The 25,598-nt window shown below is 40.1% G+C and overlaps 1 protein-coding gene across 1 annotated transcript in view; it reads left to right on the top strand.

Annotated features, from left to right (window-relative positions):
- The window catches only part of Bod1l1 (biorientation of chromosomes in cell division 1 like 1), a 48,882-nt gene extending 24,313 nt beyond the window's left edge, over window positions 1-24,569 (top strand). Inside the window, exons 11-26 of the mRNA XM_090343820.1 lie at window positions 2,208-2,272; window positions 3,310-3,394; window positions 6,634-6,677; window positions 7,930-7,978; window positions 10,103-10,173; window positions 10,816-10,888; window positions 12,264-12,343; window positions 14,409-14,490; window positions 14,840-14,913; window positions 15,840-15,915; window positions 16,015-16,049; window positions 17,145-17,190; window positions 18,427-18,476; window positions 18,551-18,635; window positions 19,041-19,194; window positions 23,198-24,569. Of these exons, the coding sequence (XP_090199946.1) occupies window positions 2,208-2,272; window positions 3,310-3,394; window positions 6,634-6,677; window positions 7,930-7,978; window positions 10,103-10,173; window positions 10,816-10,888; window positions 12,264-12,343; window positions 14,409-14,490; window positions 14,840-14,913; window positions 15,840-15,915; window positions 16,015-16,049; window positions 17,145-17,190; window positions 18,427-18,476; window positions 18,551-18,635; window positions 19,041-19,194; window positions 23,198-23,315 (1,187 nt within the window). The 3' untranslated portion in view covers window positions 23,316-24,569. The remainder of the gene's footprint in view (window positions 1-2,207; window positions 2,273-3,309; window positions 3,395-6,633; window positions 6,678-7,929; window positions 7,979-10,102; window positions 10,174-10,815; window positions 10,889-12,263; window positions 12,344-14,408; window positions 14,491-14,839; window positions 14,914-15,839; window positions 15,916-16,014; window positions 16,050-17,144; window positions 17,191-18,426; window positions 18,477-18,550; window positions 18,636-19,040; window positions 19,195-23,197) is intronic.
- Window positions 24,570-25,598: the final 1,029 nt, after the last annotated feature.

Here is a 25,598-nt window from a genome sequence, read left to right on the forward strand (position 1 = left end):
AAAGCCCAAGGACAGTGCGTAGGCCCAGGACTGGCAAAAAATAAATAAATAAAATTTTAATCTGGTCATTAGTGGCTCACGCTTAGAATCCTAGCTACTGAAGAGACTGAGATCTGAGGATCATTGTCCAAAGCTAGCCAGTCCTTGAGACTCGTTTCCAGTTAACTACTAAAAAGCTTAGAAATGACACCGTTACTGAAAGTGGTAGAGCACTAATCTTGAGCACAGAAGCCCAGATAGTAGTGATGTGGCTCAAGGGGTAGAGTATACCCTTGAGCTGAAGACCTCAGAGACAGCACCCAAGCCCAGAGTTCAAGTCCCACAACCAACTAACTAAGCCCAGATAGTGCACAAGCCATGAGTTCAAGCCCCATGAATGGTGCGCACGTGTGCACACACACACACACAGTCACAGTTAAAACTTGAGACTCATTTCTTGTGTCAATAGAAGAAATAAGCCAGATATGTAAGTGTATTAATGACTTAAAAGTGTCTAAATCTCTTTGCTTTTCATATTCCTTGTTTATTTGTATGTTTATTTTGATAATGTGGAAAAAGACCAAATTTTACTCCAAGCTCCTATTTAGGGGGATTTTGTTGTTTTGTTTTTGTCAATTTTGGGGCTTCAACTCTGGGCCTGGGTGCTCTTCCTGAGCTCTTCAGCTCAAGGCTACTGCCTACCCCTGGAGCCACAGCACCACTTCCAAGCCCCTATTATTTTTATTGTTACTGTATTCATTCAGGTAAAACAAGTTTGTTTGGGTTTAGAATTGGTTGTAAAGAGAAAGGATAGTTAGGAAAATGAAATGGTTTGAAGCTAGCCCAGGCAAGAAAATACTGAGACTTAACTTCCAGTTAACCAACATAAAGTCTGAAGTGACCCTGTGGAGCAGTAAAGCACTAGCCTTTAGCCAAAAAACTCAGGGTCAGACCTCTTGCCTCAGTACTCAGTACTGACATAGAATAGGGGGTGGGGGAAAAGAGAGAAAAGATGGACATGTCTGTGTTCCCTCTTGAAAAACTGGAAAACTCTGGTCATTTAGAACAGTTGATAATTTTCAAGGGAACAATCTCTGTCATGTATTATACCATCCAGTGTCAGATACTTTATGCAAGGTGTCACTATTGGCAACAGGAAGACAGCTGTGACTCTAGCAGCGTATTATACCTGTTTGTAGTCACACTCATGTAACAAGCACTTAGTTGTACTGTAAGAAGGCAAAGACAGGTTATGGGCTGGATATAGAAACTCAGGGGACTTTGGCCTGTTTTCCACTTAGACAGTATAAATTGTGGCAACTTGGATTTTTAAATTGAAACTGACCTTCGCTATCATCTACCTTAGCCTTAGGAAGCTGAGATTGATAAATGTAGTCTTCATTATATGAACTTAGATGGACATTATGTAATACTATGAGTTAAGATAACTTTTTCCATTGAATTTAGCCTGGAGTAAATTGAATACTTAGAACGTTTTTATGACTGTAGTCTATCACTTCTCCCTCTCCTTTTCATTTTCTCTTGCAAAGTAAAAATTGAATGACATGTGTGATATATGTGGATTGAACTGGAATTTTCTAGGCAAGTGCTTTAGCACTTGAGCCATGGCCCATCCTAAAGGGCTTTTTAGGAGGAAAAAGAGCTACAGCCTCCTGTGGGGAAATAAAGGCTTTTTTTGGTATCTTATATGTGAGGCAAATGAAGGAAACTGGACAAACAGGAGAACATGATAGAAAACACAGGCAAGAGGTAAGTAAAATGGACTGTCTACTTGAGAAATTGCATTACCTTTGGTCTACCCTCTCACTTTTTAAACTTTATATTCAATGTTGCTGCATCAGCAAGAAGCATATAAAGAAGGCCTAGTCATAAATCACCTTAAGTGTATACCTCCATACAGTTTGGGTGTAACCATGGAAAGATCTCCTCAGATAAGATGATAATCCAGGAAGCCATCGTACTATGTAAGCAAGAAGCAGTTTTATTCCCCCAATTAGTAAATGACCCTCTACTTTTCAGATTCTTTTCACACAAAATAATCCATTTCTACTTAAAGATAAACCAGCAATCCTTCCTTTGGTTTCTCATAATGAGTAAGCCTCCTCGTTTTCCAGAATAACTATATGTTGTTTTGTGGGTTTGTTTGTTTTTAATGAGCTGTATTTTGCAATTCTTAAATTGGTGTTAACCATTTTTGTTTTCATTAGGCAATATAGAGTCTCCATCAAATGCACTGGGAGTGTCTGAACTGACAAACCACTTGAAAACTGAGGTATGGCTGATAACTCAGTTATGCAGAACTGTTTGTGCTTATGTGTCATTTCACTCTGTGTGTGTACATATGTGTGTATGTATGTATAGTATCTGGCATCTGTTTGCATTACACTTGTGCTGTTTTTGTCATCGCCTTGCTTGTGAAGAAGAAACCAAGGACCTCAGTAATAGAAGTGAGTAGTGCCATCAGCAAACTCTTATTTCCTCTGGCTAGAAACTAGGGGTCACCTTCAGTTTGTTCCCATTTCCAAATTTTAAAGGTTCCACAGCATGAATCCATCTGTTGCTACTTCTGCAGCTACCACCTTCCCTTTGGCCCCTGCAACAGTAACCTCCCTTAGGTCTCTACTTCTCCAGCGCTTCTTCGGACTGCAATCAGTCATGTTGTCCTCTGTCTTAACAGAAATTAGATTCTGTCATTGCTCTCCTTAAACTTTCCCATGGCTTCTTGTCATTTAAAATAAAATCTTCCTTCATTTTATATGGCCTGTGTTTACACAACTTAATTTCTTTGCCCCTTTTCTACTTTAATTGTATGGCACTCTCCACCAATATGTGAGGGGTAACTGAATACAAACTCTTAATGTAGTGTTAGGCTCAGTAGAGAGGAAGTGCAACTTTACAACTTGATGAAAAGGAGCTGTGGACTTACATGTCAGTAGAAATCTGTAAGCAGAGTGAAGATTTAACAGAAAACAAAACATTTTAGGCAGAGGGCACTTCAGGGGATCTGTAATATCCTAGGCTCCTGGCCATGAGCTGTGGTAAGACTGACCAAGGAAGGGTCATGTGTGTATGCTAAATTGGAATTGTGCCATGGAACCTTTCCTGGGTACAATATTAGATTGGTTTTTCTTGGTTTTGTTTTGTTGGTGAAGGCTGAAAAACTCTTTTTTCAGTTTGGTACAAAAGCAAATTTTTTACATTTCAAAACACTAGAGTTCTTATTTGTTTTAATTCACTGGAGAACTGCCTTGCCTCCTTGTAAAATAAATTGCAGTTAACTTATTTTTTATGGTGCTTTGAACTTTTTAGACATTTGTGCCTTCAGAGGAAGAGAAAAATCATGAGATTTCAGCAGTATCAGAATGTCCCTGTGCAGGAAAACTGAATGACATAGGTAAGTTTTTATATAGTTATTATGTTTTTTATCCCCTACATGTTTTTACCTTTCATACTAGCATAAAATTAACAAAAAAATAATAATTATTATTATTTTAGGGCAGAAAGTTTGGCCTACTGGTAGAGTGCTTGTACAAAGACCCAGTTTCAATTCCATGGTACCACATATATTAAAAAAGCCAGAAGTGGTGCTGTGGCTCAAGTGGTAGAACTCTAGCCTTGAGAAAGCAAGTGTTTTAGTCTGATTTCTCCAAATTAAAGTAGCAGAAACGAAGCTGTTTTGGAGCCAGTGCTTTTCCCCTAAGTGTTTCTACATGCCCATGTCCAAAGACCTTGAACAGAGCCTTCCCAGAAGGCTGTTCTGCAGTGTATGTACATACTAGACACCATCAGCTCTTGGCTCTGAACACTGCCTTCTGCCCTAGTAACAACACAAAGCTACTCTCAGCTCTAAGGTTGCATAGCCTCTCCTTCATCTGCAAACTATTCTCTCTTTACACTGAAGATTTTTTTTTTTTTTTTTAGTAGAGAATCTGAAAATCAGAGGATCATAGCAGCAGCTCAAACATTTTGGTCTGTAGGCTGTTTTATACTATTGAAGGTTATTGAAAACCCCCCAAAAACTCTGCTCTGTTGATTTTATCTATTGGTATATTTCAGGTAAATTAAAATTAAAGATGTTATAAGTATTAATTCAATATAAGTAACTCACTCTAAATTAGGTTTTGTGTGTGTGTGTGTGTGTGTGTGTGTGAAAAATATCAGAGTTTTCCAAAACAACAAAATTTAGTGTTAAAAGTGACATTTATTTGCAAGTCTCCTGGAATCTAGCTTAAGAGAAGGCAGTTCGTTTCTCTGTACCTGTTTTCACATGTACTCTGTTGGTTGAAGTATAATGCAAAATCCACTACAGATTTATATGTTCATTTTTGTGTGGATATGTGTGGTGAGGATTGAATCAAGGGTTTCACAAATACTAAGCATGTATTCTACCACTGACTGAGCTTCAGAGTTGAATAATTTTGCATTAATTATGGATACTTTTTTGTTGTTGTTGTTGGTTGTGGGACTTGAACTCTGGGCCTGGCCGCTGTCCCTGAGCTCTTCAGCTCAAGGCTACCGCCCTACCCTTTGAGCCACAGAGCCATTTCCAGTTATCTGGTGGTTAATTGGAGGTAAGAGTCTCACGGACGTTAGTGCCCAGGCTGGCTTTGAACCTTGATCCTCAGATCTCAGCCTCCTGAGTAGCTAAGATTACAGGCGTGAGCCACTGTGCCCAGCTAATTGTGAATACATCTTTGATCTCTGAAAAGCTAGTACATGCTCTTAAGTTCATAAAGCAGAAATATCCTACTATTTAGATGATGTTAGTTTGACCCTTGGTGGAAACCTGGGGAACTTTCCCCTTTTTGTGATTGCGGGAATAGATCACATTCTGAGATCCCTTAGGTTAAGAAAATGAAAATAAGGCAAAGTGTGACTATAAAAGATTATTTTTCTCTGAGTCAGATTAAGAAGAAAAATAGAATGGCTGGGGATGGGAAGGAGGATGGAGCTCACTGGTAGATTTGGTCATACCATACTTAATGCCCTAGATTCAATCCTCAATGCCCCAGAAGGGGGGCAGGGGAAGGATAGAAAGTACTAGGAACTTTTGAACTTTTACAAAGTTATAACCAGAACTCAGGGCCTGGGCACTGCCCCTGAGGCTTTTTTGCTAGTAAAAACCGCGCTCTACATCCCAGCTTTTTGGTGGAAAACCAGAGTTAGAGTCTCAAAGATTTCCCTTTCCTGGGCCCGCTTCAAATCCCCGTCCTCAGATCTAATCATCCTGAGTACATAGGATTACAGGCATGGACATGGGTGACCAGTGCTCAGCTTCTTTACATTTTTGAAATATCCCTGCAAGTCAGTGAAAACAGTCAAGTTGACTTTGAAGGCAAATAATAGAACACTTCAAATGATTGCTTAGAGAGTCTGTATTAGCACACAGAACTGCAAATTTCAGGCACAGCATGATCCAAGATTGTACTGAGATTTCCACAGACATATCTAGTAGAAACTTCATTTCCTATCCTCTTTATCCCACAGAGGCCATTGTTTCTCATTTGTGGCCTGTTGGAAAATAGTTTTACCCTAATTTCTCAGGCCAAAATCATGAGACATACTCTCAATTAAGTTTGTGTGTCTATCCTGACTAGTATTGTAACCAGAAGACTTAAATCAAGTATACCATTGCTAGGATGTGTATCTCACATAACACACAGTTGGGGCTATGGGTTAGATTGCCTCACAGACATCTGTAATGTCTGCTGCAACCACCTTGGCTCTTAAGGTTTCCCATCACAAAACATCGTTAGGCAGGTGCTTGTGAGGACCAGCGCATAAGTTGTCCAGTGAGGCGTTCATACAAAAGCTTAAGGCATGGTGGAAGTGGAGTTATTCAAAGTCTAAGCATAAAGTACCTAACCCTCTCTATAACCATGGGCCAGGGAGGCTAGAGGGTCAATGATTTTAGATCCTCTGAAATGGCCTTATATAAATACAGAAATATCAGCCAATCCCAAAAAACCACACCCACACTCGGAAAGTTGACAGTGATCAGTCAGTGTAAAACTTGGACAGATATGGTAGGTTTGGATGTTTCATAGTACAGATAATTAACATCACATTTGTTAATTGTCAAGAAGGTAATATTTTTGGATTCCAAAGTCTTCTGTTCCCATGGTTATATTTCAGACTGTGTTTAGATACAATTCAGTAAGAGATCTATTTATGTAAAAGGAAGTTGTTTAAAAGAAAAATGTGTGTTCTGTCATTGTTGAGTAGAAACAGTAGACCTTGTACTTCAAGTTCCCAAAGACTATAAACAGGCCATTGCTGTTTGAGGAGATAGGATCTAACTTTTCATTTGATGGCATTATTTTTAAATGAACCAGTGTTTTATTGCAGCTTAACAGTTAACATTAAGGTCTGCCTTTTTCTAAGCCTTCATATCATCAGAGTAGTTAAATCCCTGACTTAATGATCCATAGCCATTTTTACAAAAACGCAGGTACTGTGTTTGTCTGATAAAAGATAGAACACAGACTGTAGTAATAATTGTTCAAACTTTTATAATTCACAAAGATCACTTAGTGACATAGTTTTGTTTAACTATCCTGAATATCTTTGAATGTTTCTGTGCACTTCAAAAGCCCTACTGTTTCCTAATGTCTAATTTTTCATTTCAAACAGCTGAAGTGCAGGATGAACGTTCACTGGAAAATGAGTTAGTACATGTAAGTGTCTGTAATGATTTTAGTCTTGTTGGCATTGTTTGCTTTGTTTGAGAGTGACTGGGTCCTGTGGTAGTATGTGCTCCACTAAAGATCGGTGTGCTAATGGCAGCTTTAAATGGGCCTTCCCGTGTTCACTGATACCCACTGGTGAGAAACTCTGAACTTTCTGGTTTTGATCCTACTAGAATTGAAATTGGGATTGTAATAACTTAAATTGCCCTAGAGCACTGTAGACAAAATAATTCTCAGTTTGAGAAAGTTCTTTTTATGCATTTTGGAAAGTTTCTTTAAAGATTCCAAAGTGTAGTTGCCCTAAATATATGTACTTCCCAGATGTGGCTCTCAAAAACTACTTTCATGGCTAAAAGAGCGTTTCACTAGTTTTTTGTTGAGCCATACTGTATTAATAGGTAACCTAATACAAAAACAGTGTGATAGGAATTTTGTAAAATGCTTTCAACTAGCAGACAACTGCAACCCTTATCCTTCCCCCAGAGGTCTGGGAAAACTTTGCTTACTATCAGGTGCAGTGAGATCGTGGTGAAACTCATTTATGTAAGCTGGAAGCTCATACTAACTGTGCTGATAAGAGCCCTTTTTCATGTCGTTTAGGTTTGTACCCTGAGACTTCAAGAGATTTTTAATGAGATTTGAAATGTACTGAACCAACCAGCATGTATTACCTGCCACCTCATTTCCTGAATCCCCGCTGCTGTCTCATTCCTTAGTCAAGAACACCAAATAATCATGAATCTCTGTAGCTGGGATTTAAAATATCATAGGCTACACTGAAACGTGCCTTTTCTCATTAGAAATAGATACATGGATACATGAATACATAAATACAAGAGTAGCCAAACTAGTTATGTTTTTAGGGAGCCACTGATAGTTCATGCCAATAATACTAGCTGTTCAGGAGGCTGAGATCTGAGGATCAAGGTTTTAAGGCAGGAAAGTCCATGAGACTCTTATCTCCAGCTAATCACCAGAAAACAGGAAGTGGTGCTGTGGCTCAAAGTAGTAGAGCCCAAGCTTTTGAAAAGTTTAGGAACAGTTCCCAGGCCCTGAGTTCAAGCCCCACACCAACAAACAACACACACACACTCACACTCATATGCATATGTATATTCAGCAAAGCAACATGTACTCTAGTTCCTTTTGTCATTTGTATACATAACCAGACTATGTACTTAACTTTTTTTGTCCTTCAACCTTTTGTGAGAGTTAATAACCCTTTGTATTGTATATTTAGGTTGAAAATTCAGGATCAGGAGTAAATGAAGAACATAATAACAAAGAAGGTAAGCTAATGAATATCATAATCATTTAAATATTAGCTGTAATTTGCATTTATTGGGTGCTATCTGTGTGTCAGGCTCACAAATTTTCTCATGTAAGCCATAAAATCCAGAGAATGTTAAATGTCAAATCACATCTAGGTAAGCTGAGGCTTAGAGAGGTCAGATGACTTTTTCGAGATCACAGAGCTTGTTTTCCTAAAATAGCTACTAGAACTTGCCAGCAACCTCAATATGAACTCAGTACATTGTCTGTAGCTGTCTTCTTTTGTCTAGAAATTCTGTGCTACATATACACATGAACATTTGTTAACTTCTGACAAGTAGTCTCAATATAGCAACAGATCCAAATTCTATGTTTTGGTGAGAAGAAAATTATTAGTCTATAGAGTTGGTGGCCTACATAAGTTGTGGGTAACGAGGCCTGACCCACAAAGATATGTCCCCCAGCTGCATAGCCCATATAGATGGGGGAAGAGGGGATTGTGTGTGTGCAGGTACGAGAGCTTCAACTTTGCACTCTTGCTTGGCTTTTTCATTCAGAACTGACACTACCACTTCTGGCTTTTTCCTGGTTAATTGGAGGTAAAGAGTCTCATAGACTTCTTTGCTGTGCTGGGGCTTGAACCTAGGGTCGTGTGTGTGTGTGTGTGTGTGTGTGTGTGTGTGTGTGTGTGTGTGCATCCATGCACTCAAATGCCGCTATCAGGGTTTTTACTCGAGGACTCATACTCAGCACCTTTGCTCAGCTGGCACTTTGTCATTTGAGCCACACTTCAGACTACTTTTTGTTCTTTATGGAAATGTAATCTCTCAGATTCTTCTCTCTGGGTTAGCCTGGGACTATAATCCTCTAGATCCATTTCCTGAATAGCTCTAATTATAGTTGTAGACCACCAGTACCTGACTTCATATTCCTATTGTGTAACATGTTGCAACATATTTCAAACAAAAGCAGAGTGATAACAATTATATATACTGGTATACCTAGTATAGTTGTATCTTAAAAATTAACATCTTTCCACCTCTGTTAAAAATGCCACAGGTACCTTTGCTGTCCCTTTCTAGTTACAGTCCTCTTTCCTTTTTGTACCTGTCTAGACTGGACCACCATTCTATACTGACTAGGCATAGTTTCTGGTGTCATAAACAACATTAAGCATAGGTTACCTAGTTCAAGTGAATGAGGTTGTACAATATATTATGTACTTTACCTTATTTGTTAACTTACAAGTAAGTTTTATCCTATTAAGTATACTCTAGCTCCTTTATTATTTTAATTATTAATTCCCTTATGTGAATTTCAAGTAATTTCATTATGATAATTTTCCATTATGTGACTTTCTTGTAGCTTATGTTGGTGGACATTTAGGGTTTTCTGTAGCTTGTAGAAAGAGTGCTACTTTGCATGCCTCTGGACTTGTTTTCTAGGCCATATGACTGTGGCTGTGTCTCTGGTGTGGAGTAGATCAGTTATAAGCACCCTTCAGTGTCTCTTAGTGTGCCTAGTTGTCTTCAAGTGGTATACTGATTATCATCCCACATCTTTCCTTGTATTTCACCTTTAGTCTAGTTAGTGCTTGCTCATCTGCCAGCTATGATGTAGACTTTATTTGTTTTCCTGCTATCCTTAGTACCACTTAGGAAACTTTGGACATCTGCTGTGGTAAAATCCAGTTCTGTGGTCCTAGAAATTTCACTTCCTCGAACCCTGCTTACTTACTATCTAGCAATGGGAGAAAATGGAACTTAACCTGGCAACATTGTTAGGGCACCCCAAAAGTGTCTTGTGGGGCTAGAAGTTTGGCCTAGTGGTAGAGTGCTTGCCTAGCATGCACAAAGACCTGTGTTAGATTACTCAGTACCACATACATAGAAAAAAAGCCAGAAGTGGTGCTGAGGCTCAAGTGGTAGAGCTCGAGCCTTAAGAAAGTCCAAGGACAGTGCTCAGGCCCTGAGTTCAAACCCAGGACTAGCAAAAAAAAAAAAAAAAAAAAAGTCTTGTGACCTGTCTGCCACTACTACTCACTACAAAGTTTCTCACTGTCCCCCATCAACATGTGTACCTAAAATGAGAACCAAATTTAAAAATATTGAGGACTTTTTTTTTCTGTATTTACTACTCAGAGATATCCAGTGGTGGAAAAGACAATGCAGGAACTGCAAAGGATCACGATGTTGAAACAAATCCTAAAGAGGTAGGTTTTTATAGTAGATGGAAGCATTTCATGTCTTGTTTCTAGTATTCTTGTTTGTATTCTATGAAAAGCGTTAGGAAGCCTGTAGTAAGCTAAATGGATATATCAGGAGTCCTGCCTATCAATGCTTATGCAATGATAATGCTGATACAGTTGGCAGACTTCAGTATTTGGGGGAAATGTCTATGTTACAGAGAACATTTCTTCATGTATTATTTTTCATCCACCTTAGAAGCTAATTTATGACCCACTAACTGTAGAAAAATACTAATAAATTATGAGATTACATTGATGTAAGATAGTACTTTATTCAGAGATGATGAAGTGAAAATTTTTTCTATCATTTGTATTTTAAAATTATGGAGATAGGCTGTGTTCACATGGGTATATATTAAAATCTAAAACAAGAGTCAAGTTTAGAGTTAGTCTAAAAAAGTTGCTAATCAAGTCTAAAAATGTTATTCTAGATTATATATTTTTTATTTATGTGCTAATCAAGTCTAAAAATGTTATTCTAGATTATATATTTTTTATTTATGTATCAACCTACACCAAAGAATAGAAGCTAATAACTGTGTACATTGACTGAAGTTGATTTGGCCCAGATTCTGTTGCCTTTAATACAGCTATTCTTAATTCCAGGTTGAAGAGGAAGAAAAGCATATACCAAAAAGAAAAAGAAAGAAGCAATGCCCCTCCTCGGAAGATGAACTGGGTATTTAGAAAATATGGTGCTTTTTTAGACATTTTTTAAAACCCTATTATTTCTATATCCAGAAGAGTGGGCCAGTAAAAGAATTTTTGAGGGTGGTAACTATCTTCTTCACAGCTAGTCTAATGTGGATTGACACCAGTAGGGTCTTCTCTGGACCTTGGTCTAAAAAGTAGATTATTTCCTTTGTCTGTGGGCCTGTGGCAAGTGCCAATTCATACTGTGCTTTAAACCATGACCAAGTACCCTTCATACCAAGTGAAGCACTTTCAGCCGAGGTGTATGTGGTTGCCCAGTGCTGCCAGCTTTCTGTTGTCCTGTGACAGTGCATCCAACAGAACTTTTATAGTACTAGAGATGTACCGTACAGTAGATAATTAACATGACTGGCTGATGAGCACTCCCATGTGATCAGTGGGAATGAAAGACTGAATTTTCAGTTGTTTTTCTGTTAAATAGCCACCTGTTGCAAGTGACTACTTGTGCTAGACAATACAGAGATCTCCTCTTTTAATACCTCACAAAGTAGAAATTAAATAAAGGTTTTATTGAGTAGATATATAGAGAACAATAGAGAAGTGCTTTTCCCCTTTTTAGTTGAGACATTATTGTGATACTGTGATATTATTGGACAGTAATTTATTGAGTTCATATCATATTCAGGTATAACCCACCGTTCTCTAAGCTAGGGATGACAGGGATTAAATAAATTAATTAAGCCAGATATCAGTGGTTCATGCCTGGAATCCTAACTACGCAGGAGACTGAGATCTGAGGATTAAGGTTCGAAGCCAACCCAGGCAGAAAAGTCCATTAGACTTTTTATGTCCAATTAAACACCAAAAAAGCTGGAAATAGAACTATTGCTCAAGTTATAGAGCACTCAAAAAGCTCAGAGACAGTAACCCAGGCCCTGAGTTGAAGCCCTTAGGCAGCACAAAGAAAGTAAAAAGAAATTAAGACCCTGAAAGACTATTACTATATAGCACCAAGTAAATCTGATTATATAGCCAAGACTCAATCACGAAACCATGCCCCTAAGTGGTATCTCATTCAGGAAACTGAAAGAAAATATCTCTGGAGAGTAGTAAAGCCTTTTCAATAAAGCACTGTTCAGTTTTGCTTTGTTTTGATGTCATGTGAGAATTTGAGGATTTTTTTTTGTTTAATGTTCTCTTTTATTACTTTGCCAGGGCCAAAGACAAGTATTCAGTGCTCAAATCATATGACATTTTGGATAAGTTTAGAATAACTTTTGGCTTCACTGAAGCACAAATTTAAGAGAAAAAAGTCTCAAACTGCCTTAAAATAAAACCTGCTAGTTTCATTTTTTATTTAGCTTTCATTCTTTTGTGATTCTGCCCAACCTGATTTACAGATGATAATCCATGTGTCCTGGATTCCAGAGTAGAAACAGCACCCAGACAGTGTTCCACAACTGAGCCACAAAACACAAAGGTATTTTTTCTGCATAGTAATTTTAAGTTTGTGGGATAACATGATCATATCACTGCGAATACTTAGATTTTTTTTATTCTAATAGTCCTCTTGCCTTGTATACCTCAACAATAACCTGTTTAAAAGATAAATATATTTTTATTATCTCACATTGATCCCAGAAAAACCAATGTTGCACTGAACTTCTTAAACTACAAAATGGATTTAGGATTATAACCTAAATATACTTAAACTTAATATACTTATATAGTACTTACTGGTATTATTCATTTAAGATATCTAGATGCTTTCCAGATTATAGTGTACATTTGTCACAGTACATTAAAATACTAAAATAATCGTTGGGTGTATTGCTTTAAAACATTAGTGCACTATCTTCTCTAGATTGTCTTGCTCCTGAAAATACAGGCAGTTGTAGGACCAGACTACTGTTTGTTTTTTATTTTGTCCCCTGTGGTCATTTTGTCTCGGGATTCAAGGAAGCAGCTCACAGACGCTTCTTTGCCCCTATCATCTCTTTTAATCTAGGCCCAGATTTTCCCCTTTCTAGCTACCTCTTGGGTGTGCCTCCATTTCTGAAACTTAGTATTCTGGAATTTACTGTGTATCTAGACTAGATCTAGAAACCCCCTCCTGCTCTCTTTGCCTACTTTACTTTTTCTACCTTGTTCCAAAAGTATTTATCTATTTATAAAATACATGAGTCAGCTCACTAAACTAAAACCAGTTCAGTCTTTTCCCCCCAATGTCTAATGAACTAAAATTTTTTCATATGTTTTTATTGTGATTAATAGAAGGGTTACATTATATTCACCAGATAGAAGGTGCATTACTTCACAAACGTTGATTCGCTTTCTCATGTCTTGGTCCCCATTTCCCTCCCCCCACCCTGAACTAAAATTTTTAAAAAAATGAATAAAATAGGAAAACTATATAGCCCAAAGTGACATGTAAAGTGACATTCAGTCATGAATTTCAGTCAATTTGTGGCCAAAGAAGGAAATACACTTTACATTCACATTTCTAATATTAAATTTGGGTTAAACCTGTAATTATTTAATTTTAAAATTTCAGAATGTGCTAGCTCACACCTGTAAACCTAGCTATCCAGGAGGCTGAGATCTGAGGATCATGGTTTGAAGCCAGCCTGGGCAGAAAAGCCTATGAGATTCTTATCTCTAATTGACCACCAGAAAACCGGAAGTGGTGATGTGAATCAAAATGGTAGAGAACTAGACTTGAGCAAAAAAGCTCAAGGACAGGGCCCAGGCCCCTGAGTTCAAGCTCTACATCCAACAACCAAAAATAAATAAAATTTGCAAACTGTGGGTGACAGTAATAGCTCAGTGGTAGAGCACCTACATAGAATGCACAGGGCTCTGAATTTGGTCACCAGCATCACAAGAAGAAACAAATCGCATACATAGATAATGTTTCCAGTACTGTGAGATAATATGTTCTTTTTTTTGGGGGGGGGGGTGGGACTTGAACTCTGGGCCTAGGAATTGTTCCTGAACTCTTCAGCTCAAGGCTACCACCCAACCCCTTGAGCCAGCCCGGGCACAAAAGGACTGAGACTCTTATCTCCAATTAACCTCTAGAAAATAGGAAATGGGTCTTGGCTCAAGGGTAGGGTGGTATCTTTGAGCTAAAGAGCTCAGGGACAAGCCCAAGCTAACCTCCATATCTCTCCACCACTTCTCAAAGAAATCCATTGCCCGTTCTTAGCTTTACCACTTGAGCCACAGCACTATTTCCGTTTTTCTGGTGGTTAGTTAGAGATAAGAGTCTTATGGACTTTCATGCCCAGGCTGGCTTTGAACTATGATCCTCAGATGTCAGCCTCCTAAGTAGGTAGGATTTCAGGTATGAGCCACTGGCGCCTAGCTGCATTAAGAATTTTAATCCTTTGTATGGCCTCACTTGCAGCAGTAATGATTGCTTTAAAGAGAGAGGGAATGTTCCAATAAACTACTCTAAAAAACACAGCTAGGAAGTTGTTTTTGAGGCGTGGAGTCAAAGTGAACATTAAGAAAGAAGCCTCTTGTGTTCAACTTGTCCGTAGGACGAGGGCAGTGAAAATCTGGAGGAGTTGTCTAAAATAAGTTCCAAGACCAACAGCAACGCTTCGCAGGCCGAAGAAAAAGGTGAGGGACGGCCTCAGGTGTGAGACGGTGACTGGTGAGCCCCAGTCCCTCTCGCCCCGCTCACCGCTCACCGCTCACCGCTATGGCCTCTGCTTCACTCGTTTGATTCCCCTGGGTATGCGCATACCATTAATGTAGCTTGGAATTACCTTGTAATTTGGTTCCTGTTCTTCTCAAAGTACTCTGCTTCTCAGCTGAGCAAGCTCCGGCTGACTAGTTTTGATGAGGGAGCTGGGTAAATGGAGCGCGTGTGGCCACTGTTGTGGGGTCCCCGGGCTAACGTCCCCTGGGCAGGGTGGAGGCTTGGCCGTAGTCACTAATGCCCCAGCCGCCTCTGCCTTTTCTGCAGATGGTGTTAGCAGCAGTGAAGCCACTGGTGACAGGACAGAGCAGAATGAAGATGATGGCATCAAATCGCAGGAAGTGAGAACTGTCTTCGTACTTAGTCATTGCTTACCCAGTGTGTTCAATACCATTACTGTACATACTTTTGAAAGAACTTTTTGTTTTCAGTGCAGTGGAATGCTATTTTTGTACAGTATATTTTATGACTGTCATTATGATGAATTCTGTTCGCTTCGTCTTTGTTTCATCAAAACATTTGTATGAGACCTACTTGCATTGTGGTTATATAGGGTCAATTGCCTCTGCACCAGGGCCCTGTCAACTTAACTGCAAGGCCAGGTAGCAGGTCAGGGCAGAAGCAGGAGGCTTACCTGAACCACAGAGTCCAGCCGGCGGAAATGAGAGCAGCAGCAGGGAAGACTTGAGGAGACCCAGTTTCATGAGACAAGGAAGGTCATGGGTTCCTGGGACAGGCCCTTTCCAGCCCTGCCCAGTCAGATCCTGTGGGGCTTATCTATTGGGCAGAGAATGCCAGCGGCCCGAGACAACCCCTTAAGTTCAGGGACTCAAGCCTATATATCAGCCAAGCTTCTAAATATCCATTGCTCAGATTGCCAGATTTTTAATGGCTCTTTTTGGGTTTCCTCATCCTATATAAGAAAGTCAGTAGAGTTCTCTGTTTATTGTAAGAAAATATTTGGCCACAAGCATGTTGAACTATAGCCTACACATTCTGGGGCACACACAGTCCTTAGAGGAGGCCTTCCAGTGCCTCGTCACTCATCTTTCCAGGACTCCATGAGTCATAATACCTGTTCTGATCAGCTGAGAGAATTGTAGTGAAAGAAACACAGCCTACACCAATGTCATACTTTAAGTGACAAAGCTGGGATTTGAGCCCTCTTAGAATGGAACTCTAAATCTCCTTTTGAGGAAATAAACTATTAATAGAGAATACAATTATTCTTTTCTTGCTGGACTTTTTTCCCCCATTTCTCCCATAGGAAGATCAGCCGATAATTATTAAAAGAAAAAGAGGACGACCTCGTAAATACCCTGTAGAAACAACATTAAAATCGAGTAGGTATTTGGTACATCTTCAGCTCACACACAGATTTTCACACTTGATTTTCTAAGTGAGTTTTGTTTATGTTTTGTTTTGTTTTGTTTTTTAAATAGAAGACGACACCAAAACAGATACTGGCATTGTCACTGTAAGTAATTGCAGAGGATAAGAAATGAACCCTTCAAATATTTGCTCTTAACATGTAAATGGTATACTCCAATATCTAGTATTTTGAACTACTTCATTTTTTACATACTTCAAAAGCTTTGAAAGACTTTCAAATAAAATGGATAGCCATTCACATAATATTTTATCAATACGATACCTTCATGTAAGCAGAATTAAATTAATGGTTCTTCAGTCATTTCCAATCCCCGTTGGAAATTGATCATGAAATTTATTTAGGGAGTTAGATTCTTGTAGCCTTCCTTGTTAATAGAAATTCCATTGTTCTAGATGATTTTGAAGTAGTAGCTTTTTTAGAGACACCTCTGAGGTGTCTTAACTTCTCTCATTGATTTCAGTACAAAACAATCATCAGTGGTACTTGGTATCTTTCTGACATTTATCTTTGAACCTAAAGTATATCCCCAGTGAAATCATTGGATCAGGATTTCATTGCCTGCAGTTCACTGGCAGCATAAGAACAGATAACGTGAACTGACCTAACAAAAGTGCATGGGATTCAAACCTCAGCTTTGCCACTTATTCCCAGACCTGTGTCTTGTGGCCAGTCATCTGACCCTTTGGCTTCTCAGATTCCTTGTCTGTAAAGTGCTTTAGTGGAAATAGCACGTGGAGCACAAAGGGACTCAGGGATAGCTCTGAGTTCAAGCCCCAGGATAGGCCAAAAGAAATAAAGTGCTGTAGTGATCCCAGTGTTTCTCTCATAATATACTTATAAGACAGCAAGATCAGAGAGCTGTGTGTGAATGGATTTACCAAGTTGTGAAATGGTTCACTGTTTGCAGGACATGGTAAAAACCTTGTTTTGCCTGTGTTGCCTCTATCACTTTCCCTCCAGTGTCACAGCAGGGTGGCTGGGAAGAGGTTTGAGGCACTATGTTCACAAACAGGCATACTCATGTGCTAGATATATTTGACCAGGTATAGAAAATAGGTGCCAGTATCCTGTCTGCATAATAAATGAAGATCTTAAACCATCTTTACATTATCAGTTGCCTTTCTCTGTGTTAATGATAAACTACTAATTTCAATTTTTGATTTTTTTTTTTTAACTTAGGTAGAACAATCTCCACCATGCAGCAAGTTGAAAGTAATGCAAACAGGTATGTGCCCAAGTGGTTTTATTTCTAAGCTGTTAGGGAAGACTTTGTTTCTTAATTAAATGAGTGGACCTGTTGATACTTATTCATATGGCCCCAAGAGAATATTTCCTTAATTTTTTTATTTTTTTTATTCTCCTTGAGCTGAGCCTTTCTTTGTTGAAAAAGTCTGTAAAACCTTCAGGGCGGACAATAGAGGAAGGAGAAGGCATTATACCCAGGACCTCACTGCACAGCACTGTCCAAATCCTCTCTTAGCCTAGAATTGAGCGGTGTTATCACAAGACAGAACTGTAGTTCAAGAGCCCGCAGTATTCAAGGAGTGATTTTTTAAGTTGCCTGTGTACCTTAACAGAATCTAGAACTGAAAAGGCTAAATTGTTTTAAGTGTTTTTATCCTCAGCCCAAGGAGAAAAATTATATTCCAAAATATGGAAAAAGATAACCTCAGGGCCAGGAGTTTGGCCTAGTGGTAGAGTGCTTGCCTAGCATGCACGAATACTCGGGTTCGATTCCTCAGCATCACATACATAGAAAAAGCAAGAAGTGGTTCTGAGGCTCAAGTGGTAGAGCTCTAGCCTTGAGAAAGTCCAAGGACAGTGCTCAGGCTCTGAGCCTAAGCCCAAGCCTGGCAAAAAAAAGATAACCTCAATGTGGGAAGATAATGGGAACATTCTTTATCCATTACAAGCATCTTCCAGGATTAGGGCTTTTTGTTTTGTTTTTACTTTGTCTTAGTCCACTTTCTTTCTCACAGCTGGTGCTGTACCACTTGAGCCACAGCTCTCAGTATTTTACTACTTATTTTCAGTCTTTCATACTTTTGTGCCTGGGCTGGCTTCAAACCATAATCCTCCAGGTCTGAGCCTCGTGAGTAGTGAGGATGACAGGAGTGAGCTACTGGCACTCAGCTATTTTCCATACTTTTAACAATGCGAATATTGTTTTACGTGGAAGCAAGAAGAGCCACTGATAGGCTTAAAAAGGTGACGTGACAACAATTTACATGAGAGTTTAAATGCCCTGCCCAGATCACACAGATTCTTTGCTGCACTTCAGAAATGAAATCTGTGCTTTCCTAACTAATAGCAAAACATGATTACCTGATAAAAAGTAATGATAAATTGTATGACTGTGTATCATTGCAACTAACAAATCACAGTAATTGCTGAAAATATAATTGTCATAAACTATAAATGTATTTATTCACCTTTTGTTTTCATCTTTTGTTTTTTAAAGATGAGTCCAATAAAGAAACAGCCAACCTACACGAGAGGAGTACAAGCAATGTAAGTGTTAATTTTTCACCAAGATATAGTGCTTAGAAATCAACTTTATGCTCAATAAATTTCATTGTTTCAAGGACGACAGTGAAGAAAGACCAGTAGCCAGTGTGCGTCGGAGAGGAAGGAAGCCCAAGCGTTCCCTCACACTGTCAGATGACACCGGTATGTCTCTAGCATATTAATTACAAAGCTTTATTATTTCAAAAAATAAAAAATTTGCCTCTTTTTCACACTATTCTTTGGATAGGAGCAACCCAGCACTGCTCTTATGTAAGTCTGTATGAAACAGCTCTAATCCTGTGTCAGAAATGGTATGTCCCAGATGCTTTTCCGAGTGCATGTGAGTCTCTAACGAATGCTGGCTGTGAACGGCATAAGTAAACTATCCCAAATGTGTTTGAGATTAAGTTAAACAGTTGTGAATTGCAAGTGCTGAAATAAAAGGAAATGGAAAACCACTTTTTGTACCTCCAAGGCCCTCCTAGCCTGAGATCTAAATTCTCAGTCTCTCAGTGGAAGTGTCTTTGGGAATTGTACAAGCCAGGTGTTACCCTTCTATCTATACAGATTCCTCAGAGCCAGAGAGAAAACGCCAGAAATCAATTTCTGAAGCAGCTGAGGACAAAAAAGATCAGGAGTCTGACGAGGAAGAAGAAGAAGAGGAAGAGGATGAGCCCTCCGGTGCCACCACCAGATCCACCACCAGATCCGAGACTCAGAGGTAATGGTAATGGGGAGAGCCCAGGACTGCCCTTTGTCAGCGTTCTGTGTGATAAGCCACCGCCATGCTGCATCTTCTTGTATAGCCCATTGTCTGTCTTACGCTGTGTTGGGGAGTGTGTCAAAACCTACTAAGGTTAAGACGCTTCCACAGCAATGTTTTCAGACACTGTGCTGAGTGAGCACCATGTATGCATGTGGAAACAAAAAACACAGGCCACACACTCAGTAGTACTTATCCTTGGGAGCAGGGAAATTAAGCATCACTCTGACATCACATGTATGATCCTAGAAAACTGCCTGGATCTGAGTACCTTTTTTTTTCATATTTTTTTATTGTAATTAATAGAAGGGTTACATTATATTCACCAGATAGAAGGTATATTACTTCACAAATATTGATACCCTTTCTCATGTCATGGTCCCCATTTCTCTTCCCCCTCCCCTTGCTCATCTTGTAGATGGTAGCTCCTTGTTAAAGCCAGAAGCCTCTGGGAGTTGGGGGGGCGGGGGAGGGAAGTGCCATAGTCAACTCAGTTCAGGCAAACTGAACTTTTTTTTCTTGTCACTTCTAATGTACATTACAGTGTTACAGACTTGCTGAGTTAGAAAGTAGGGAAGCCTGTTTACTCAACCAGTGTTGGCCATTTAGACTCCCCCTCAAGTAAGCCTTCAGGGAGAGGAAGCAGGACCTCACTAGATGCTGAATCTTCTGGTGCCTTGAACTTGGACTTCCAGCCTCCAGAAATATAAGAAATAAACTTGCTCTGTTTGTCTTTAAATAAAGAAGACCAATTCCTGCTAATAGGAGAGGATGAGCATGGTAGAAGTGAGGTGGAAGCAGCCGTTCTATACCAACTGTGGTCCAGTGGACACAGGTTTGTCCCACCGTGTCTTCTGGACAAATCAGAGTTGCCTTTCTTTAGATCTTACAGCAGCTCACCCACCCTCTTTCCTCGAGTCTTTAGACAAGAGCTTCCCTATCTCATTTCTTCCTTGCACAATTGACTGTTGGAGCCTGAGTTGTGTTCTCATTCACCTTGGCGTCTTGTTCTGTTTTGATGAGCTATCTTTGTCAGCCATAATATTTCCTACTTTTCACAAGTTCATCTTTGTCTAGCTCATGGTAAAATACCATGAAAAGCAAACATCATTCGAGTAGAATTGGTTCTAGACAACATCTAGGTTCTCTTATTAGCAGGGGAAGTTTCCTCCTGCAGGTAATCCTAGCTGTTGAAGAGGCTGAGGTCTGAGGATCATAGTTTGAAGTCAGATTGAGTAGGAAAGTCTATGAAACTGTTATCTCCAATTAACCAAAAAATACCAGTAGTGGAGCTGTGACTCCTGTGGTGGAGTGACAGCCTTGAGTGTTAAAGCTCAGGGATGTCATCCAGGCCCTGAGTTCAAGCTCCAGGATCAACACATGCAAAATAATAATAAAAACTAACTAGTTAATTAACTTTCAAAAGCTAACCATTGTCCTGCTGTGAGGCCCTGCTGTCTTGCCCCTTGTCCTTTTCAGTGGTTCCAAGGCCTGGAGAACTCATTGCCACTACCGCCCCAAGGGTCTGTAATGGTTTAAAAATATCAATCATCTGCGTGTACACACACACTTCCTCCTAGGATGGCCAAAAGTTAGCAAAAGAGAGGGTATACACATCTCTCCAGCCAGGAAAATAAGTCACTGCTGATGCTTCAAGAGACTTTTAAGTTCCTGAGGCTATTTGGGGTACAGAAATGCTTTCCTCATAATTTCCTTTTAAGACTTTTGTCTCACTACCACCAAATAGTTGTTTGGGGGAATCACTGGTTTCCAAGAGTACTTGGAAGGACTATACAGATGCCTGCAGGAGCCTTACCTCATGGCCCAGACACAGACTTGTGTTTGACAGCTAGTTGTGAGCCTTACCTGCTGATTCACTCACTGAGACTGAAAGCTTGGTGGGGCACATTTCTTCCCTATGATCATGGTTTAATCATCTGGGAAGAAGAAAGCATGTAACAATCCAGAAGGGTTTGCCAGAGCCTTGCAGATCTGATGAGGCAACAAAGCAAAACACCCATTCCAAACAACAACATCCAGCTTGTATCCTGCTGGTTCAACTCTGATTCCCAGAAGTTGTGCTAGTGAGGTGGCCCTCACCACCTGCTTCCAGCCACAGGTCCTTTTCTCCTCCTACCCCTCTTCTTCAGGGTGCCTTCTCCATTTGCGTCATCTCTCCCTCCTACACCCTCTTCAGTTAATGCCATATGGTGCTGGTGTAGGTGATCCAGTTTTTTTCTTTCTCTGAATTATAAGTTTCTTCCTTGAGAGTAGGAGCTTGTCCTCCTTATACCACAGCTTTCAAAAGCAGGTGATTCAGTGTATACAGAACTGTTCTGACATCTCTGTCACATTGTGGTCATCAGTGTGTGCTTGTATGTGAACACTTAGCGCAGGGAAGGAAAGGGAATTCTCTAGTAGCATCTCTCCTGGGTGCAGCGTAGTATTCATGCTGCCTTGATCTATCTGTGAGGGAAAGAAGCACAAAGATTTGTATGCAAACTTCTTAAAACAATGCATAAAGGAATAAGTGCAGATTGTGCAGAGTTAGTGACCCCCGTTGTAAGGAAGGGATAGGCCCAGACAAGCTCTAGCATCAGAGAAGAAGGAAGCTGACCCAGAGCTTCCGTCTTCTGCTTAGTGCCCGGCAGTCTTCCTGTGAGGTCAGTGAATTTTGATGGACATGTTTTAAGATGGGCGATCGTAAAACACTACATGCCATTCTCAGCACATTTGTAGGCACTGTCAGAACCATGCCATCTGCAATAATACTCAGAAGTACTATGTACTTGGTTTTGCTATCAGAGGAGCAGTAAGCTGTCTTCATTCCACTGAGAAGGTCCATTTCTCCCTGTTCTGCAATTTAGTTGTCCAGGTCTTTTCACACATGGGTGAAACATTCCCTGCCATTTTCTATGTATTCTAGGAATGGATTTAGAATAGTGAGCATGCCTTAGCAACCACCCTGGGGGAAAAATCTTACCTATTGGGGGAGAGAGAGAGATGTGTATGAGTATTAATTTGTGCTTATATATGCCAGTACTTAGAGACTGACACTCTAGCTTGGCCTTTTGCTCATGGCTGAGGCTCTCTACAGCTAGAACTGTAGCTCTAGTTCCAACTTTTTGTTGGTTAATTGGATATGTGACTTCTGAGGATTTGTCTTCCTGGGCTGACTTCAAACCACAGTCCTCAGATATCAGCCTTCTGAATAGGTTGAATAACAGCCCTGAGCCATCAGCAATAATTCTCTGAATGCAGTCTTAGAGCATGGGTATGAAGACAGTGGTATTTTTCTTTTCTATGAGTATATTGCTTTACAAAACTGATAATAGCCTGCAGTTAAAAGATGAGTGCCATGGTGGAGGTTCAGAGTGCTGTGGGCTAAGAAAGTAACTCGCTCTGTACTGCACCAAGTTCCTGGAGAGACTTTACAACTGGAGTCCAAAAGTACAGAGTTTAGTCAATGGATGGTGTAAGGTGATTCAGAACAAAATATCCCACGTCAAAGTATATTGAACATATCCTTCCTTGAGGAAGGGCAGTAGAATTATAATCCAGGCTGGGGAAAAGGTAAAGAACTGATTTATGGTACTGTATGCTGTTTTGTCATGGAACCTTCTAGAATTCCTTTCCTAACACCACTGGCATAATGTGGCCCTCACTTGTTTATACCTAGGTTGCTTCTGTGTGTTGTGTTCTGTTTGGGTAAGGTTTGCATATTGGTAGGACCAGCACGGATGTTTTAGGGGATGTTTAAGGTAGGATGAGGGCCCAGAGGAGAGGACACTGGAGTTGTCACGGCCACTCCAGGGCCCTATGCTTGTGTGGGAGGTGGCCAGACATCCCAGTTCACGTAGGCTCCTGTTCCTGTGTTGGGATGGTCTCCTGGTGGTCAAGCTAAGCATTGTCAAACGTCCTAAATTATTTGTGTCATTGCCTTGACTTTCGTTTAACGCAGATCAAAGGTACAGCTCTCACCTTCTACCAAGCGCAAAAGAGAAGCCAGCCCTCCTGGGGCCCGCACGAGGGGTCAGCAGAGAGTGGAGGAAGCTCCTGGGAAGAAGGTGAAACGATAATCCTGACCACTGCTGCCCGTGGCTTCCCAAGGAAGATCGCACAGTGTGTAGGAGACAGCCCCGGGAGCCGGGGCTTTAAAACAAACCAAGAGCAAGAAAAGGACAAGGACGTTGCATGAGCTCTACGTTCCTAGGTGCAAGCTTTTTCTTGTTATGTTTTAAACAGCTTTATAAACTCTTGTTCATAGAAGATATTATGTACATTTATTTCAGATAAAGGAAAGTAAGTTTACTTTGTATTTGAATTCAACAAAGTAGTTGTATATTTGAACATGCAAAATTGGGATTTCCCAATGTGAGGCTTTCCCCAGTGCAGCCCCTCGAGCCCTGAGACTCAAGGCTGCTTTCTGGAGGTCGTGTACAGCATAGAAACATGTAAAAATAGGTTGTATTTTACTCTATGTATGATGCGAATCAATGAACACTTTATTTATTTTACAGAGAAATCTTATCTGTGAACTTTACTATATATCTGTTTATTTTATTTTATTAATTTTTTAATGAAAAAGCATTTAAAATGATATGCAGTCATTAGTAGCTTTTTTGTTTTTTGTTTTTAAAGAACTCTGCCTGCCCTTTAACTCACTGAATATGTCCAGGCAGGAAATTCTGCAGAAACTTACGCATGTATCCAAGTCAAGTAGTTTTAGCTAAAGAAAGGGTCACAATTGCTTTCTGTTCAGTCGTGACTTTAAGAATGTAGCTTGATATTAGCTTACTCTTGCATCTATGACTTTACCACCAGCCCCACTGCTGTGAGAGTCTGGTTCAAATAAAGTTTAGCCCCTTCACCTGCCGCCACAGGCCCCGCCCCTAGCATTAATTCTTCCTCTGTGCTGCCCCACGCTGCCACCAACATGATCCTCTTGTCCTTTCACCGAAGAGAAATGCATTGAAGATTCATTCCTGTCTACTGAGCTTTGTTCGCGATTTTATGTTTTCTACGCTTACTTCAGGAGAGAAACTGGCTTTATCACCAGATTCTTTTTTAAACATTTTAACCCCATATGAGCATACTGTCCAACTTATGTTTTCATAAAATCAAACTTTTTTTAAGATCTAATTTATCTTGCAGTGATGTGGTAAGTTGCCAAATAATCGAGATTGTTTTAAAATGTTGTTCATACTCTTGTTTTGTAATTAAAATTTATCTTCAGTGTGTGTAGGGTTTTTTTTGGGGGGGGGGGTTATTTGGCTTTTAATGTAAAGCGGATATTCCTGTCATTTTACATGGTTTCGTACTGAGATTTTATATATAAATTATAAAATGTTTCCCTAAAAGTTGAATGGAGTGGATTTCTTTCCTGTGTGTCTTTTTTTTTTCCATGCAAACCATTTCCTCTATCCAAATAACTGATGGTAGATAACTGATGGTTCCATTTTCACACTCCGAAATGGCCAAGTTGAACTTTAGATCCAAAAAGCACTTTAAAAATAGGACCATGTAGGGCTGGGAGTTTGGCCTAGTGGTAGAGTGTTGGCCTAGCATGCACGAAGACCCGGGTTCAACTCCTCGGTACCACATACATAGAAAAAAGCTGGAAGTGGTGCTGAGACTCTAGCCTTGAAAAAGTCCAAGGACAATGCTCAGGCCCTGAGCTCAAACCAGGACTGGCCAAAATAAAAATAAAAAATAGGACCATGTATGTGAGTGTCTCTTTTTTTTTCTTTTTTGCCAATCCTGGCTTGGACTTGGGATCTGAGCACTGTTCTTGGGCTTTCTCAAGGCTAGACCTCTACCACTTGAGCCACAGAACCACTTCAGGCTTTTTTCTTTGTATGTGGTACCTAGGAATCGAACTCAGGTCTTCATGCATGATAGGCAAGCACTCTGCCACTAGGCCAAACTCCCAACCCCTCATTTTTATTTCTATGCATGAGTTTCAGCTGAAGTTAGAATTATGTCTGAAAGCCAGCCAAAGGTAGGAGCCATGTTAGGTGCCTGTGGCTGCTGGTGGTCTTTGAGTAACAGGCTGGCACTGCGCTGCTGTGCACTGGCTCGGCAGCAGTGCATGTTTGAGCAGGCAGGGTGCAGTGGGTGTCAGTGGGCAGCCCTGAGAGGATCGTGAGGAAAGAAAACTAGAATGTTCTGGGGAGTTGACTGCCACTCAGTAACTCCAAATGTTTTTGAAAACCTAGTGAAAAGATAGCTCCTGGGCCAGGAGTGTGGCCTAGTGGGAGTGTGCTTGCCTAGCATGCACAAAGACAACCCAGGTTTGATTCCTCAGTACCACATACATAGAAAAAAGCCGGAAATGGTGCTGAGGCTCAAGTGGTAGAGCT

Source organism: Megascapheus bottae, chromosome 13 (genome assembly GCF_031878675.1).
Source record: "Megascapheus bottae isolate mThoBot1 chromosome 13, mThoBot2.hap1, whole genome shotgun sequence".
Taxonomy (NCBI): domain Eukaryota; kingdom Metazoa; phylum Chordata; class Mammalia; order Rodentia; family Geomyidae; genus Megascapheus; species Megascapheus bottae.